This window comes from Cololabis saira, chromosome 5, assembly GCF_033807715.1.
Source record: "Cololabis saira isolate AMF1-May2022 chromosome 5, fColSai1.1, whole genome shotgun sequence".
Classification (NCBI taxonomy): Eukaryota; Metazoa; Chordata; class Actinopteri; order Beloniformes; family Belonidae; genus Cololabis; species Cololabis saira.
Window position 1 is genome coordinate 46,744,827 of NC_084591.1, and position 19,331 is coordinate 46,764,157.

General features: G+C 40.9%; 1 protein-coding gene across 2 annotated transcripts in view; it reads right to left on the bottom strand.

The window, feature by feature from the left end:
• spg11 (SPG11 vesicle trafficking associated, spatacsin) overlaps nt 1–19,331 on the bottom strand; it is an 81,233-nt gene that overhangs the window by 29,019 nt on the left and 32,883 nt on the right. Inside the window, exons 14-25 of one of the 2 annotated variants that reach the window (XM_061722307.1) lie at nt 18,615–18,790; nt 14,358–14,547; nt 11,817–12,020; nt 10,160–10,266; nt 9,123–9,268; nt 7,967–8,122; nt 7,113–7,179; nt 5,866–6,028; nt 5,566–5,771; nt 3,019–3,127; nt 2,682–2,841; nt 1,378–1,641 (exon numbers count right to left, since the gene is read on the bottom strand). In XM_061722307.1, coding sequence (XP_061578291.1) covers nt 1,378–1,641; nt 2,682–2,841; nt 3,019–3,127; nt 5,566–5,771; nt 5,866–6,028; nt 7,113–7,179; nt 7,967–8,122; nt 9,123–9,268; nt 10,160–10,266; nt 11,817–12,020; nt 14,358–14,547; nt 18,615–18,790 — 1,948 coding nt within the window. Of the gene's footprint in view, nt 1–1,377; nt 1,642–2,681; nt 2,842–3,018; nt 3,128–5,565; nt 5,772–5,865; nt 6,029–7,112; nt 7,180–7,966; nt 8,123–9,122; nt 9,269–10,159; nt 10,267–11,816; nt 12,021–14,357; nt 14,551–18,614; nt 18,791–19,331 lie in introns of both variants that reach the window. The other variant, XM_061722306.1, reaches the window with a different exon arrangement.

Sequence of the window (19,331 nt, forward strand, 5' to 3'; positions counted from 1 at the left end):
AAGCAGCGATGAACGGCCCCTTGCGAATGGCTTTTTTATATACTATTAGAATATCTTTCCATTCACGATAGGAGTCTACAGACTTACAAGAGTGCCACTTCCTTTCCATTTTACGCACGTTTTGTTTCAACATGCGGATATCTGAATTATATCAAGGAGTTAAGCTCCTATGGTTGGAAACCCTCCTTTCAAAGAGCAACTTCATCTAAAGCTAAATGCAGTAAATCAGCAGTGTTACTAGCAAGGAAATCAACATCTGCAGAGGTAGAACCCAGGTCACTGGCCTCGACTACATCACTATTTTCCACTGTCGTAAGATGAGCAATGGCCTCCCTAAATTTAGCAATAGCTTCATCAGACAAACATCTGCTAAAATAATACCTCATATTTTGTGCTTCAACATCGACAATATTAAATTCAAACGTTATTAAATAATGGTCGGATAAAAGGGAGTTTGCAGGTGACACCAACAGACCATCAGTTTCAACACCGTAGGTGAGAACGAGATCAAGAGTATGATTCAAACAGTGCGTCGGTTTGTCCACTTTTTGTGAGATACCCATTGATTCTAGAAGAGAATTGGAAGGTAATTTAAGTATATAATCCGGTTGCGCACGGCCATGTAAACACCAATGACCCCTTTGAATAACCGGAATTTGCTCATATTCCGGTTTTTAAAAACCTGAATATGAGCCCTGGGTTACTCCTTTTCTAACTGAATATTTGGTCATGTTTAGCCTAACGGGATTTCCCCATCAAAAGGAACAGGAATTTGTTTTCTGCATGTTCTTTTCACCAGGAATCTTGGTCTTTTGAGTCCAGGAAGTTCTTCTAAACATGGAGAAACACAAGACCAGGAGGAGACTAATCACTTCATAAATGTAATGAAGGATATGAACATTTCTGCATTTGTAGACGGTAGAAAGTACCGGGATAGACAGATTTAAAAGAAGGTGAGAGAAAAAGTTGCACAAAGAAGGATTTGTAGGAACTCCAGACCAGATCAAGCTCCGCTGGAAAACGCTGGAAAAGAAGAACTACAGGACCAAGAAACAAAACCACTTCTACTGGGCTGTTCATTATCCTCCGTGCTGCTGTTATTGTTGTTGTTGTTTTGGATTTGGATACAGGAAGAAGAAGCAGAAATGACAGGAATTGTGTCATGACATTCTCCGTGCGTCGCTGGTTTGATCCAGATATCCCGAATGATTAATTACCATGTATACAGGGATAACCCTGTTTACTTACACATGGAAACAGATTATTCCCAATGTTTCAGTAACCCGGAATATTGACCTTAACCCCAATCTTGACTGCATGTAAACGTAGTCAGTAGTTTTTGTCAGGAAAGTAGCTGACTGCTGGGTTTGTATTTACCTGTAAACAGGCGGCCAGGATAGCCAGGACCGGGCAGCGCTGAACCAGGGCCTGGTGGAGCAGGTACCTGCAGGGGACCGGCTCCTGCTGGCTCTGCAGGAGGACCAGGAACAGCTCCCTGGGGGGCTCCAGGCCCCCGGGGGAACCACCCCGCTGGTCCTGGCCCTCGTGACCACTCCTCTGGCTGTACACCTGCAGGTCCTGGAGGGCCAGGGTCAGGTGGGCCTGCAGGGTGGGGCCAAACTCAGACACCAGGGACCTCACCTGGAGGGGGAAAACAAACACCACAATCAACACCGAAGCAAGGAGTTACACAGCTGGATACTCTAACTCAGGGGTCTGCAACCCAAAATGTTAGGGTTAGGGTTAGCAAAAAATGAAAAGTTTCGTATAAGCCTTAGAATGAAGGCAACACATGCTGGATCTTTCTATATTAGTTATAACTGGGGGAAGATTTTTTTTTCATTATGCACTTCGAGAAAAAAGTTGAAATGTCGAGAAAAAAGTCAAAATGTCGAGAAAAAAGTCCAAATGTCGAGGAAACAAGTCAAAATGTCGAGATTAATGTTGAAGTACAAATTTGAGAAAAAAGTCGAAATGTCGAGAAAAAAGTCGAAATGTTGAGAAAAAAGTCAAAATTTCGTGAAAAAAGTCGAAATGTTGAGAAAAAAGTCAAAATGTTGAGAAAAAAGTCGAAATGTTGAGATTAATGTTGAAGTACAATCTCGAGAAAAAAGTAAAAATGTCAAGAAAAAAGTCAAAATTTCGAGATTAAAAAGGAAAGGAAAAAGAAGGAAAAAATAGAAAAAAAAGGCAAAAAAGAAGAAAAAATTGAAAAAAAAAAAAAAAAAAAGGTCAAACATTTTTGAAAAAGCTCCAAGGAGCCACTAGGGCGGCGCTAAAGAGCCGCATGCGGCTCTAGAGCCGCGGGTTGCCGACCCCCGCTCTAATTACTATTTACACAGGATCACACTAATCAGTTATTTCTACAATCCAAATCACTAACATTTCTGGATCTTGTCAGTTTCAATACAGCACAACTAATGTTCAAAGCAAAAAATAATTAATTACCGGGACATTTATAGGGGATATTTTTTGAAAGAGAGGGAGGCTACGACCTCAGGGGTCAGTTTAATTTTAAAGTTCTCAACAGACGCACAAACACTGAAGAGCGTCTGTATGTCGATCTGCGGAGTGAAACTGTGGAACAGTCTGAACATGGAGCTAAAACAAAGTCAAAACATATCACCATTTAAAAAAAAAGATACAAAGAAACATTCTATTCAAAATACAGATGCGTTAACCTGCTGAGGTGGGAAGTTATGCAGTTGGACAAACAATAAAAAGTGGATGAGCTGTCCGTCTTGTGCACAGTGGAGCGGATAGACGGAGCTGAGCTTCAGACTGTGGAGCTGACAGAACTGAACAGGTAAGGCCCACTCCTGAGCCGCTTCATAAGACCACCTGAAACAAAAACACACAACATTCAATACGACTTCATAACACCATCCTTTCAGCTTCCCTGTTAAGATTTAGCCTGTCATCAGCTTATTTTGCTAATGTGAAGAATGTGCACTAAAGAAAGTATACGAAACAGTAAAAAGAGATTAGAATGCCAGATGAGCAGTTGGCAGCACCGACCTGCTGACGCCCCTCTGCTCCAGACTGTCCGTCACTGCAGCTTCCAGGTAACCAATGAGCTCTTCTGCTGCTCCCGGCTCCGCCTCCACCAGCTTCAGCCCTTTACACACTGGAGGCAGAGGCATTCACAATTAAAATTAAATCCGATTTAAAATGAGTAAAAATGACCATGTAAACACCTAATTCCCAATGAAAGTGGCCATCCCGAATTAAACTTAATTCTGAAGTAATTGGCTGGTTTATTCTGATTTTAAATCTGAATAGAATAATTCCAGATCATGTTTACACTCATTCCTCTTTAAATTAATCCCGGTCTTTCTTTCTGCTCGTTCCCTCGCCCGTCTGTCTCCATGATCTTATATTCCACGCTGGGCTGGTTTTCCAAACAAAGTTTCAAGATGCAGCAGCAGTAAACGCTGGTCAAGAGCAGAGACATTTATTTAAAAGGGACCTATTATGAAAAACAGGTTTTCTCTTGCTTTAACATATATAAAGTGGTCTCCCCTCAGCCTGCCAACTCAGAGAAAGAGGAAAGCAAACAAATTCTGCAGTGTCTGTACAGCCGCCCGGATGAGCCGTCCAGTGTGATGTGGATCTACGAGCCAATAAGATTCTGCTCCCGTCGTTACGTAATTAAAATGTGATTTACATAGTTTGGCCTCCGATCCATGAAACCACTAACAACTAACTCTGGCCGGAACAACAACAACTAACTCCGCCGGCCGGAGCTTCCTCCATTTTTTCATAGCGGTGTATCGCGTCATTCAGGCAGCCAATCAGCACAGAGCCTCATTATCATAGCCCCGCCCACTCAGAATCCTGCATAGATAATGAGGTTAGAGAATGGGAAGATAAAGACATGGTTTAGAGGCTGAATTTCTTATTTATTTAGCAAAAACAATCAAAAGCTTGTTTTTAAAGACAATCAGGGCCTGTTTAAAATAGGTATTAGATGCTATAATAGGTCCCCTTTAATAAATAGCTTGGAGGACATGGAAATAATAAATAAATAATAACGCTGGTCAAGAGCAGAGACCATTTATTTAATAAATAGAAATCATTAAAAGAACAGATGGAAACAGGAAACATCAAAATTGTGAGCTTTTCAAAGTTGTAGCGGCTAAGTTAGTTTTTCTTCCGGTAGTTTAACTTCCGGCCCGCCCCCTATCCAATCAGAACCTTCCCAACCCCCAGACCTTAAGGGGAATTGGAGAAAGACCATCAAACAAGAATAATCAAAGAACAAGAGCACATAAAATAATCTCTGATTCTAACCACCTGTTTCAACTGTTGCCCTCTGGCAGACGCTTTAGGTCCATTTCAACAAAAACAACCCGCTTCAAAAACAGCTTTTTTCCCACTGCCATCAGGCTACTGATCTCATCTCCATACTCCATACTTGAGTTAAATGTATAGTCTGTATGTAAATGTCTGCTTGAATGTCGATGTCTGCTCATTTATGTTAAATGTATAAACCGATGTCCGTTGCCACACAGTACTATGTGCTGGCACTATGCTGTGCCCAAAGCTAATTCTGCCGACTTGTTGTGCAGTCCTTAATTAATGAATTGAACGTGTTTTCCATGTAAACCTCAATTCAGAATTACTATTTCCATGTAAACTCGAAGGAAAATAGTTTCATTCTGAATTATTTAATTCAGAATAATTAAAGGAGCCGTCTGTAAGAAATGTCCAAAACTGGTACTGCAGTCACTTTCAAAATATTGTTGAGCGGCGTGTACCCTCCCCCTCCTCCCCCCGACCAGAGGTTGCCAGGTAGGCTGCAGAATGCAGCAGGAACGTAGGCTGCCATGGCTGAGATAATTAGAGCCGAGCTGGCAACCCGGATGCTGAAACAATACTGACTTGGTGATTGGGAGATAGGTGGAGGGTGGAGCTTCAGAAACAATACTGACTTGGTGATTGGGAGATAGGTGGAGGGTGGAGCTTCAGAAACAATACTGACTTGGTGATTGGGAGATAGGTGGGGGGTGGAGCTTCAGAAACAATACTGACTTGGTGATTGGGAGATAGGTGGAGGGTGGAGCTTCAGAAACAATACTGACTTGGTGATTGGGAGATAGGTGGAGGGTGGAGCTTCAGAAACAATACTGACTTGGTGATTGGGAGATAGGTGGAGGGTGGAGCTTCAGAAACAATACTGACTTGGTGATTGGGAGATAGGTGGAGGGTGGAGCTTCAGAAACAATACTGACTTGGTGATTGGGAGATAGGTGGAGGGTGGAGCTTCAGGCCAAAACAAAAAATGACAACATAAATATCAGTTGAGGGCTACAACTCCTCTTTTTAAACTGGAATATCCTGGCTTGAGTGCTGTTGTCAGTGACATAAGTATTTGAAATGAACATGATTTTTAAATGTCTGTTGACATATCGGGGTCATTTTATGATTCGTTTTATTATTGCTCTTACATACAGCTCCTTTAATTCAGAATGAAAAAACATCATGTAACCGTGGCCAGTGAGTGTTCAATCTGACTGGATGGTGCTCTGTCTGGAGTATTGTGCGTGTATTTGTCCCGTTTACCCAGTGAACGCAGGTTCTGTGCTGGACCGTGCGTATTGTCCTGGTTCCAGTGCTGCAGGATGGAGTTCATGGCTCTGACGTGGACTCTCAGCTTCAGGCTGCTGAGTCCCAGCAGCTCACAGAAACAAACGGCTGCCGACATCACCGACGGCTCATTAAAGCACTGCAGCACGAGCCGGTAGAGCTGCTGCCAAGCCCGCTGCAGTCTGAAACACACACACACACACACACACCCGTCCTATTAACCCTCAAACTCACTTTCATGAGCACAATATGTGTCGTCATACATGTTTCCCTCACATCAGCTTCACATCGCTGCAGCTGCCGAGCTGCTGGAGCAGGAAGTTGCCAAATGCAAAAGACGGTCTGCCATGACGGATGTAGTAAAGGAAGTCCAGGTTCTCCACCAGAGCGAACTTACTGACCAGATGAGGGCTGCAGAAATGGAGCAGCTCTGATGTTTCTGTAGAGAACAGGAACACTCAGTCATCTCTGCAGGGATGTCACTCCAGACCCAAGTTACACGAGCAAAGAGAAGTCAGTCTGACAACACGGGATGTCCACGACCTTGAATGTTGAAGCCTTGAATATGAATATGTTTGAAGAGAAGATCTGTAGTCCACCAACTAGCCAGGTATCAGTCACATGTACATAGAACTCTTAGTTCTCCAGTTAACGGATCATTCAATCTAAAATATCTGCTCTTTTGTACCTTTTTTTTTTTTTTTTTTAAACTTTGTTTATTAAGATTTTCAGTTTTTTATAAAGACAGGTACAAAAAACAAAGACAAAAACCAAGATTATGGTCAACAGCTATGTATGAATGGAACTTACTTCCCAAACACTTTGAGCGAACTACTCGCATAAAAGAATTCAAATTATTAGTAAAGAATCTCTTAAATAAATACATATAAAACGTATTTAATTATTATTAAATGCTTATTGGTTTACTAAAAATGAATTAACTAAACTAAAGAATCAAGTTACGATAAGTGATTATAACTTAAACGCATTGTTGATGACTATACATTATTTGAATTGGTTGATGCTATTTAAAGAAGGTATGATTTTGTATTGTAATGCATTACATCTAAGAAGAAGAAATGAAGTTTGGTGGTTTTATAAATTGGTAGGCAGGATTAAATGATTATGGGACTGCAGACAATTGAATATTTTCTTTAATGTGTTTCAGGAAAGGGTTCCACAATTTAGAAAAGGTTTTAGCAGAGTCTCTCATGGAATGCTTTATTTTCTCTAGTTTAAAAAAAATAGAGTAAATCCCTTATCCAGTGAGTAAAGGGGGGGGCGTGTGCCTCCTTCCATTTGAATAAAATGAATCGCATGGCGAGCAGAGTGGCGAAAGCAACGCAGTCAGCCTCTGCCTTTGAAAGTACATTTGTGTCTGGGGGAACGGCGAAGACTGCTATAGATGAGCACTGAGAAATTACTTTATTAAGGCAATCAGAAATTGTTCTAAAAATAAGAGACCAAAAGTCTTCATGTTACTAAAGCAGAAGAAGCTCAGCCCGAGCTGATCGTGATCCTACCCGTGGAGTTTACGGTGTTCGCCGTCTGCCAGCCAAAAAGCCTGGATGGGTCCAATGGATGGAGAGACTGGAAGACACACCAACATGTGTTCAGAGAACGCACACGCTACCGGAACAATCACATGAAAGAACACAGAAATAAACCAACAGTTTAACAGATTGTTTGATTGGCTGGGTTGTTCTGGCCAAACAAACAAAGAGAAAAGGCCTGAAGGCAGGGCTGGGGATCCATTCAAATGTCAAGAATCAATTGGATTCTTAAGATTCAGAATCGATTATCAAGATTTGATTCGATCTGATTCCTATGATTTGGGTTAGTGTTATTAAAACTGTTTTTTTATATGACGCTGTAGTTCTGCAACATATTAATATTAGTATTATATTGAGATTCAACAGCAAGTATTGCAGCTAATGATGCTGTAAGGACCAATCAGCTCCCAGAATGCTGATAGAACTGAAGAACAGAAACATCATGTGGGTCAGAATTATCAAACAGATCCAGGGAGGAAATGAGACGGAGGAAAGAGGTTTTATTTTTTCCCACATTCCGTTTTTATTTGTTCCATATTCTGTCTTTTTCGGTTTAAAATTATTGAGAATTTGGTTTTTAGCATTTTAAGCAAATGTAACTTGATGAAATCTTTAATGTTTTCATACCTTTAAACATATTTAAATGCAAAAACATGGCGCTAGTTATTCTTGTGTCCAACAAAACATCCTTTTTTGGGCATAAACAAAAAAAATACCAAAAGTTGTAATGTAATGATCGATCTTTAGACATACAAATCGATTTTTAGGAATTAATATGAGAATCAATTTAGAATTGGAAAATCCATTTTCCAACACAGGCCTACCTGAAGGAGGTGATAGATGGAGATGTCAGAAGATGGACCAGGTCCACAAGGACCTGCCGGGAACAGGGCAGCCTTCAGTTTGGGGTGAGGAGCCAGCGCCATCTTCAGGAGCTGAGGGTCGACTGTCCCCTCCGACCTCCCTCCCTTCACCATCACCTGCAACCACAGGGAAGATAGTACAGTCCTGGGATGTCCCATCAGAGAAGAGATCGCTACAACCGGCTCATTTCAGAACATCTGAATCTGTAGGATACCCAGCTGGATTCCTACTCGCTACCAGTCACATGTGTCTGATTTGAACATTTTATTTCGAACATACAAAAAAGTAAAAAAAAAAAAACAGAAAACAAATATGTATGTGTATATATATATATATATATATATATATATATATATATATATATATATATATACACACACACACATACACACAGCACTTGGGCAGACCTCACGGATCCACCGACATGTTTGAAACGGAGTAGGATTGAAGTAAACACTTATCGAGTCCTACCCCTGAATCTATATACATTCTTACATCTAACATTCTTACATATAATAAGAGTTTCAATAAGCTTACTTATAAAACACCATACCTACTTTAATAACTGTTCTATATAGTGATATAATACTCAATTATATGTAGTTATATCACAGTCTGTATGAATACTCCATTCTGATTGGCTGGCAGGTGTAGGTTAAAAGTGATAACCTACACCTAGAAAACAAGTTAATTATATGTATATGTAAATAAAGTCAAAATCAAACAAATCAGACAGCAATAGTATAACAATATACTTGAATAACTATATAAGAGTAGATATGCTATATATACACTGGTTCATGTATTTACCTCTAATTATAAACATAAAAAAATACTATAAATCTATATATCGAGATATCTATCTAGGTAAATATATGATCCAGTGTATATATAGCATATCTACTCTTATATAGTTATTCAAGTATATTGTTATACCATTGCTGTCTATTGTTCTCTATTATATTGTAGTATTATAGTAATGATAATGTAATATTATGCATTATAATTACTTCTATTAGTACATACATACATAGTAGCACAACTAAATGCCACCAGCATGGATACGTAGGCCTGAACAGACGTCAGCAGCTGCAGCGGTGCTGCAGCGGTGCTCACCTGATCGATCCCTCCGGGAGCAAACATGAGGGCGGCCAGGGCCAGCAGACTGTGGCCCTCTAACAGCAGGCTGTTCAGAGACGCCTGGTTGCCCGGCAACAGCACCTGAGCCATGGTTAAAGAGGCCTGAAACACCAGACCTGGATCTGGAAGCACACACACACACACAACCAGTCCTGAAGGAAGCAATGGGAACCAAGACTCTTCTAATCCTCAAACCATGAGCCACAGTGATGCACAGAAGCTAAACGTAGGCCAACCCCTCTGTATTTACTGCTCTTCCATATTCATTTGACAGAAAATGTGATCTGATCTTTAACTAAGTCATAAGTATACGATATTTTTAAACCAGGGATTGTCAACCGGTGGTCCGCGGCCCTCTGGTGGTCTGTGATGGTATTGCAGGTAGTCCGTGAAATTGTAAATGGAAAACAATAATAATTTAAAAAATATATATTTATTCTTTAGACTCAATTTATTTTCCATTTACTATTTATTTTTGTGAATAATTTACCCATCCAAATTATGTCAAATGAGTGAGAGTGAACGTTGTAATATTATAAGCCCTCTTTGCTTCCTATTGTTCATTTTTCATTGACTGTTTTTTGTTTTGTTTTTTTATAGCAAAAGTTGCAAATAAAAATAGACACTGATGCAAATAAATAGCCTATATAGCCCCATACTCTTATTTAAAAGCAAGGTGCAAAATAAAACAAACATCCCCAAAAGCAGTGGTCCCCGAGTTGCTTCTTGGTTATAATGGTGGGACTGGGACAAAACCAGTTGAAAACCTCTGCCATAATTAATTTCATTTTATATTAAAATGATAAATATTTGAAAACTCAGTTGAGAACTGGAATTTGCCTGCAACTTATGATCAGTGTTGTACAGTTTTAAAAAGTGCTGATTTTCAAAATATAATAAAAATATGTCCCTCATAATAAAGAGAAAAAATTTCTAAGACTTAAAAAACTGAGAATTTAACTTGAACCACTTGTTTTTTTTTCCTTTTCTTCCATGAATGAGCTGAACTCTACCTGACAGGTCTCTGGTTATCTCCTGGATCTTCACCAGCATCTCAAACCAGGGCCGGCTTGCAGACGGGTTGGGATGAGTCAGGAGACGGCAGTTTCTGGGAGTGAGTCTGCGGAAGGGAGACACCAGATACTTAACCATGACCTCCAATGAGGATAAAACAGAGATTCTTTTAGTTGGTCCAAGTGCTCTGAGGCAACATATTCTCCCTTTATTAACTCCTCTGTCAGTAAAACCTTGAACTTGTCAAAAACCTGGGTGTTATTTTAGATGCTGATCTTAACTTCCAGAAACACATAGCTAATGTCTCCAGAACTGCCTTCTATCATCTCAGAAATATATCTAAAGTAAGATGCTTTCTGTCACAATCAGACTCTGAAAAGCTGCTTCATGCTTTTATCTCCAGTAGATTAGATTATTGAAATGCACTTTTTGCAGGACTAACAAAGCAAGTGTTACATAAACTCCGGTTTATTCAAAATGCTGCAGCCAGAATTCTAACCAAAACCAGGAGGTATGAACACATCACTCCTGTTTTATCCTCTCTGCACTGGCTCCCTGTTAAACAAAGAGTAGATTTTAAAGTACTTCTTATTGTCTTTAAATCTATGAATGGCTTAGCTCCCTCCTACATGGCTGACAGGCTAACTCAGGGGTCGGCAACCCAAAATGTAGAAAGAGCCATATTGGAGCAAAAACACAAAAAACAAATCTGTCTGGAGCCGCAAAAAATTAAAAGTCTTGTATAAGCCTTAGAATGAAGGCAACACATGCTGCATAAATCCATATTAGTTAGAACTGGGTCCTCGGCTGCAAATGTAGCAAATGTCTTTCCACATGACTCTATTTGTTACGCAAATCTATGGAAGAGTATTAGGGCCAGGCAGACACAAAAAAGTCGAAATGTCGAGAAAAAAATCCAAATTTCGTGAAAAAGTCGAAATGTCAAGAGAAAAGGCAAAGTTTCGACTTTATTCTTGAAATTCTATTTCAACATTAATCTCAACATTTCAACTTTTTTCTCGACATTTCGACTTTTTTCTCAAAGTACACAATTCCCCTTCCCCTCTCTAATATTTTTTCTCCTGCATGGCCCTGATACTCTTCAATGCAAATCTTCGTTAACAGAAATGTTGAAATGTTATATTTATCATACACTTTTATGTTTGTGTCATGTTTGTCCTCCTACAGAAACCATATTAAAACAAAAAATATATTTCCCTCCCCCATCTATTTCCATTTTAAAACATTGTTGAAAAAGCTCCAGGAGCCACTAGAGCGTCGCTAAAGAGCCACATGCGGTTGCCGACCCCCGCTTTAGATCACCAAATAAGAGTCTTCTCATCATACCTAGAACTTACACTAGATCTGCTCATGGTGCTTCAGTCACTACTAAACTCTCTGGAACTCCTCTCTGCAGGAACTAAGGTCTGCTCCAACAGCCCTCTTTCAAAAGCAGACTAAAAACGTACCTTTTTGCACAGGCGTTTGACTAAACTCTGTTCTGTTATTGTAACCCTGTAATTGTGTTTGGTTGATATGTATTTGAGCACATTGAGTCCATGCTCGTCGTGTGAAATGTGCTATATAAATACATTTGCCTTGCCTCAAACTAAAAAGCTAGTTGGTCAGTGTTGGTGACAGTGAGAGCTCACACACCTGTAATGGCCCAGGTAAGAGTAGAGCAGGTACTGCAGGTCGTGCTCCAGACAGAACAGGATGACGGCGCTGTGCAGGTCCAGGCCCAGCAGGGAGCGGTACTGAGGGACGGGAGGGGAGGGGGCCAGCAGGCCCCCGCCCTGGGCCAGTCTCCAGAACAGCTGCTCCAGGTCGGAACGCTCCTCCGGGACGAACACACCGGTCCTGGAAGAAAAAGCAGGCCAAAAAAAATCAGTCCGTTTACAAACAGCTGGACGTTTGGAAGTGCAGCCGAGACAGACGTGGTTAAACTGCAGTGAGAGCAGCAGAGCAACAGAAAAGTACCCACACTGCCCCCGGTGGTAGGTGGTGGAACCACACAAATAACAACAAACAACACCTAAAGCCTGATTTCGGTGCCGTGACGCCGTCGTAAATCCTTTGGACTTCTCCGTCACTCCCCGTGGTGCAGTACCCCCCCAGAGCACTAGTTGATACTTTGTTTAGCTTCCAGTTTTTCCGGTCACAGTGAATCAAAGAGATAAGGACAACTATTGTGGAAAAAACCAAAACAACCCCCCAAAAGTGCTTTTACATGGGAAGTTTAATTCCTCTTTATTCAGAATTAAAATTAAATCTGATTTAAAATGAGTAAAAATTACCATGTAAACACCTAATTCTGAATGAAAATGGCCATTCTGAATTAAACTTAATTCCAAATAAGTGGCTGGTTTATTCTGATTTTAAATCCGAATAGAATAATTCTGCGATCATGTATACACTCATTCCTCTTTAAATTAATTCTGGTCTTTCTTTCTGCTCGTTCCCTCGCCCGTCTGTCTCCATGACGCTTATATTCCTGCTGGGCTGGTTTTCCAAACAAAGTTTCCAGATGCAGCAGCAGTAAACGCTGGTCAAGAGCAGAGACCATTTATTTAACCCTTGTGCTGTCTTTGGGTCAAGGGAGGGTGAAGGGAGAAAAGATGGAAGGAAAGAAGGAAGTAAGGAAGAAAGGAGAAAAGAAGGAAAGAAGGAAGTAAGTAGAAAAGGGAGTAAGGAAGGAAGAAAAGATGGAAGGAAGGGAGAAAGGAAGGAAAGAAGGGAGAAAAGATGGAAGGAAGGGAGAAAAGATGGAAAGAAGGGAGGGAGGAAGGAATGGAGAAAAGGAAAGAAAGAAGGGAGAGAAGAAGGAAGGAATGGAGAAAATAAGGAAAGAAGGAAGGAAAAGCAAAGTAGGTAATAAAGGAACGAATGACGAAAGGGAGGTAGGAAGAAAAAGGAGTAAAGGAGGGTAAAAAAGGAGGAAAAGAGGAAAGGAAGAAGGAAGGAGAGAGCAGGAGGAAAGAAGGATAGAAGAATTGGATCATTTTGACCCAAAGACAGTACACGGGTTAATAAATAGCTTGGAGGACCTGGAAATAATTAAAAGAACAGATGGAAACAGGAAACATCAAAATGATGAGCTTTTCAAAGTTGTAAGTTTCTAAGTTAGTTTTTCTTCCGGTAGTTTAACTTCCGGTCCCCCCCCTATCCAATCAGAACCTTCCCAACCCCCAGACCTTAAAGGGATTGTGACATGAAAAACACATTTTTCTTGATTTTTTGTGTTTAGTTGGGTGTCTTGACATCAATTACACCCAAAAAAAACGAACTTTTAACATTCAGTGTATTGTGTGCATTCTGGGAGTTTCCGCATAACTGTGCTAAAACGGCGCATCTGGTTTGGTGGCGGGCCCTGACGTCACGGCCCGCTAAATCACCGCCCCCTCCACCCAGCTCCCTGCCCATCAGCGCTGAGCCGCGGGCTGGAGGGAGAGAGACGTCTCTCCTCTCCACCCGCGCTCTGCTTTTTTTTTCGCCTACGACCTCAGATCAGACGAGACAACCCGCTGCATAAGCATATTACTAAGCGGAGGAAAAGAAACTCAGCTCAGTAGCGGCGAGCGAAGAGGGAAGAGGGAAGAGCTCAGCGCCGAATCCCCGTCCGAGCGGCGGGCGTGGGAAATGTGGCGTACGGAAGACCGCTTGCCCGGTGTCGGTCGGGGGCCTGAGTCCTTCTGATCAGGCTCAGCCCGTGGACGGTGTGCAAGACAAAATCACATACCATTGATCCACTGTCTGCGGGGAGTTTGGGGGAGAGGAGGAGTGGAAGATGGGGGGGGGTTGGGAGGAGGAGCGGGGGCAATGATTGACAGGAAAGGGGGAAAAGGACACGTTTTTCACAAAAAACACCGTCATAAAAGAAGCCAGGCATGGAGTACTGGAGTGAAGTTTTTCTTGTTACACTCTTTTAGACACATTTGAGGGATATTGGCCAAGACTTTTAATAGTGTTAAAAGCATGTTAAAAATTATGTCACAATACCTTTAAGAGGAATTGGAGAAAAACCATCAAACGTGTTTTCCATGTAAACCTCAATTCAGAATTACTATTTCCATGTAAACTCGAGGGAAAATAGTTTAATTCTGAATTATTCAATTCGGAATAATTAATTCCGAATTAAAAAAACATCATGTAATGGCCATTGGATCTCAGCTACAGAGGTGAAATGATTGGTGGTACCTGGCCAGCAGGTCCAGGATGTTCTCCTTCATGGGGGAGCTGCACACCGTGTTGTCGTTGACCAGTTCCGGGGTCATCTCCGGCCAGCGTGAGCAGCTTTCCTTATTCCCAATCCAGTCCACCACCCAGGGAAGGTGATGGAGGGCTGTGAGGTAACGCCACAGCACCGCAGGATCCACGCCGCTCACTTCTGCTGGACAAAACACACGAATTAAACCATGAAAACTAAATCAGGAATTTTATGAACCACGACATGATCTGGACTAGGGCTGAAATGATTCCTCGAATAATTCGAGTAATTCGATTACAAAAAACGAACGCTCAAAGCAGCGGACTACATTTAATGCACTGCAAAAACTCAAAATCTTAACAAGAATATTTGTCTTATTTCTAGTTAAAATGCAGGGCTCCAGACTAACTTTTTTCACTAGGAGCACAGTAGCCCCTAACTGAACATTTTTAGGGGCACAATCAGAAATTTTAGGAGCGCACATCGTTTATCGACACGCTAACCAAATGTTTACATTTCTACTACATTTCAGTGTATTAGTAATACGTATTTCATAATAGATTAATGAATTACCTCAATGTGCTGTTTCAAATGCAGTGTTACATTTTATTGTGCACTTTTAAAGATGCCGCAACATAAAGTAAACTGACAGCACCATTGCTGTCATTATATATAAAAAAAACATACATTCACATGATAAAAAAGTGCTTGGTAACAAAGTGCTTAGTAACCTTTCAGCCATGAATTTAACTGTTAAACACAGTACTTAACAAATGTACAAATATTGGGGGTACTGGCCAATAACATTTCCTACTTGTGTCTTTACTAAAACCCTGAACTTACACCAGTTGACCAAATTCACTGCCTTCACTCAAATAACTAAGGATCTTACCAAGAAATGTTCTTATTTCTAACCTAAAAATGCCATTACACCTGATAACACACATCACTTAAAAGGTTAGGTGTTTTTCCCACGTGTTTCAATTTAACTTTCATTTGTGTCAAGCAAATTTTAAGTTCTAGTTACGTTTTAAGTTAGAGTTTTGGCAGTGTTCAAAATACAATGATGAGACCTGCTGTATTGGAGCACATTTTCTTTTAGTTAAAACTGTAGCGGGGACAGATGTTTTGAGAAACCTATGTATGTACCGGGTGAAGGCTGATTTATGGTTCCGCGTTACAACAACGCAGAGCCTACGGCGTAGGGTGCGGCGTAGGCTCTGCGTCGATTTAAGGCGGAACCATAATTCAGGCTTTAGAGGAGCATATCGGAGAACAACCAGAAGAATATAGAGTGGATTAAAAATAAAAGTTAAGCACTGAGCTACATGTGTCTCCCGTCTGGGCCGTTGCAGACTCATTGCCTGAGCATGATGTTACTAAAACCAAACATATCCGCCGTCTCTTTCTTACTTTATGTGCGCGGCGCAGCGCGTTGTGTCGCATTAAATGTGGTCCGGGCGTAATACCTGCTTTGAGCTGGTGAAATTAAACGAAATAAATAAATAAATAAATAAATAAATAAATAAATAAATAGATCCCCCGACTCATTCCCTTTCACACTCATTGGCCTGCAAATATGCGGGTTCATTCACGCACCCCTTCCACGTTTAACGTGTAAAAGAAAAAAAAAACGCTGGCAAATTTACTGGTCGCACGTGTGCGAGTGGACATGAAATTCAGTCGCACATACTCAAATTTTGGTCGCAAAATGCGAGCATTTGGTCGCAGTCTGGAGCCCTGAAATGTCTCATTTTTAGTCAAAAGAAATCTCATTACACTTAAAACAAGACTCATCACTAGAAAAAACAACAATTTTCACCTGTTTCAAGTAGATTTTCACTTAAAATAAGTAGAAAAAGCTGTCAGTGGAGCAAGATTTTTTTGTTTGTAATGAGAAGATAAATCTCGTCCCACTGGCAGATTTTTCTACTTATTTCAAGTGATTTTACTTGAAACGGGTGAAAATTGTCAAATAAGTTATTTTTCTGGTAATGAGTCTTGTTTTAAGTGTAATGAGATTTTTTGACTAAAAATGAGACATTTTAACTAGAAATAAGACAAATATTCCTGGTAAGATTTTGAGTTTTTGCAGTGTGCACTGACGCCACTCAGTGCACTGACGCCACTCACGTAAAGGAAGAGGCGGCGAATATGTTTGTTTTTAACTAAAAGAAAAGGCAGAAAATGTCAAAAGTGTGGGAGCATTTCCAGCTGGACACAAAGGCAACACTGTTGCATGTATCACTGTAAGACAGAGCTGATACACAACAGTACGTCCTCAACGCTGCAGCATCTCCACCAACACCCTGGTTACTCCCAGAGGGAGGACCGTCACCCAGACACGGTACAATTAAGCTAACGTAGCACTAATTAATGAGATTAATGTTACGGTACCTTGTTAACATAACGTTAGCCTGTGGAGGGCTGGGTTTCTATTAATTATGACGACTGTAGATGCGGCTAACGCATTTTATCTGTAAAAACACAGAGCTGTAGAGAGATGAGGGTGAAAAATAAAAACCTAATAAAGCTAACTGGGTAGTTATCAGTTTTAGCTCGGTAGACATTGTTGGATAAAACACCAAGTAGCGCTGGTGTCTAATGTGCTCCAATACAGCAGGGCTCATAAGTTTATTTTGTTTATTTTGAACACTGCCAAAACTCAAAATCTTATCAAGACTTTAACTTAAAACTTAACTAGAACTTAAAATGTGCTTGACACAAATGACACCTAACCTTTTAGGTGATGTGTGTTATCAGGTGTAATGGCATTTTTAGGTTAGAAATAAGAACATTTCTTGGTCCAGGGTTCATACACATTTTAACCAACACATTTCCATGACTTTTCCATGACTTGGCAGCAAGTTTCCATGACTATACATGACCTCTAAAACATCAATGTATGAATGAAATATAGGAATAAAACTATGTAAAAAGTCACCACAGTGGAGATCTAATGACAATTATGGTTTTATACAAAATAAACATTTGTTTAAACTAACACTGATATACCAGCAATATGTTGTAGTATATGTTTTATAGTAATCTAATATAACTGTAATAACCGATCCGCATGACGTGCAAGATGCTCGGCACGTCACGCGTGAGAACGTGCAAGACTTTTCTACACGAAATAGTTATTGATCAATTTTAAATCTACCTTATAGGCTGTTATTACTTAATGTTATCATTAAAGGAGCTGTATGTAAGAGCAATAATAAAACGAATCATAAAATGACCCCGATATGTCAACAGACATTTAAAAATCATGTTCATTTCAAATACTTATGTCACTGACAACAGCACTCAAGCCAGGATATTCCAGTTTAAAAAGAGGAGTTGCAGCCCTCAACTGATGTTTATGTTGTCATTTTTTGTTTTGGCCTGAAGCTCCACCCTCCACCTATCTCCCAATCACCAAGTCAGTATTGTTTCTGAAGCTCCACCCTCCACCTATCTCCCAATCACCAAGTCAGTATTGTTTCTGAAGCTCCACCCTCCACCTATCTCCCAATCACCAAGTCAGTATTGTTTCTGAAGCTCCACCCTCCACCTATCTCCCAATCACCAAGTCAGTATTGTTTCTGAAGCTCCACCCTCCACCTATCTCCTAATCACCAAGTCAGTATTGTTTCTGAAGCTCCACCCTCCACCTATCTCCCAATCACCAAGTCAGTATTGTTTCTGAAGCTCCACCCTCCACCTATCTCCCAATCACCAAGTCAGTATTGTTTCAGCATCCGGGTTGCCAGCTCGGCTCTAATTATCGCAGCCATGGCAGCCTACGTTCCTGCTGCATTCTGCAGCCTACCTGGCAACCTCTGGTTGGGGGGAGGAGGGGGAGGGTACACGCCGCTCAACAATGTTTGGAAAGTGACTGCAGTACCAGTTTTGGACATTTCTTACAGACGGCTCCTTTAATGTTATCATTAGGTGATAAAAATAAATTCAATGACTTTTCCAAAACTTTTGGAGTGAACTTATGTTTCAAAACTTTTCCAGGCCTTGAAAATGACATTTTCAAATTCCATGACTTTTCCAGGTTTTTTCAAAACGTATGAACCGTGTTTGTAAGAACCTTAGTTTTTTGAGTGAAGGCAGTGAATTTGGTCAACTGGTGTAAGTATGTTGTATGTTTTATCTAATTACTCGATTAATCGATGGAATTTTCAGTAGAATACTCGATTACTAAAATATTTGATAGCTGCAGCCCGAATCTGGACCCCAGTTTGGCTCCATCTTACCCAGTGGCTGGTGTCTGGACAGGAGAACGGCTGTCCGGCTGCTCCCGTCCCAGTTCCTGACCCAGTCCAGGCAGACGTTCCTCCACAGTCCCCCCCCGTCCGCGGGCCTGCTCTGGTCCAGGATCTCCTTGAGAAGCCCCTCGCCCTCCACCTCCTTCGGAACCATCAGAACAAACCTGCAGGTTTTTCAAAGAAATATTTATGTTCCAGCAGCTGAATCTGAACACGTAATGGAGAATATCCTTTGAAAAACTCCAGGAAATTTCCTGACTAAAATCATTGGGAATAAACTAGAAATTCTGCAAAAGAAGGTTTTTTAATAGAAAGGTTTATTTCCTTAATTAAAAAAAAAAAACAAATCACTGCTCAGGATGAAAAAATAGCATCAGGTGTAACATCAGTTAAATTTCTATGTTACATTCCTCCATCACTCCAAAACATTTCTGGAATCCTCCACAAACCACCAGGACGGTGGAAGGGCGTTCCCATGACACCAAGAGCACCACGTGTTTCATTAAAGTTGACCAAACCAGAGACGTTCAATAAACTCTACAGCCCACTCCGGTTGTGTTTCCTGTATCTGTGTCACGTGACTGCCACGCCCCTTTAGGAGACTAACAGCAGCTCCTGAGCATGGATCTATTATAAAACTGGATGGGAAATTGAAAATGGCCGCCCATTCATTTCAATGCATTCTGCTCAGCCAGCGCATACGCC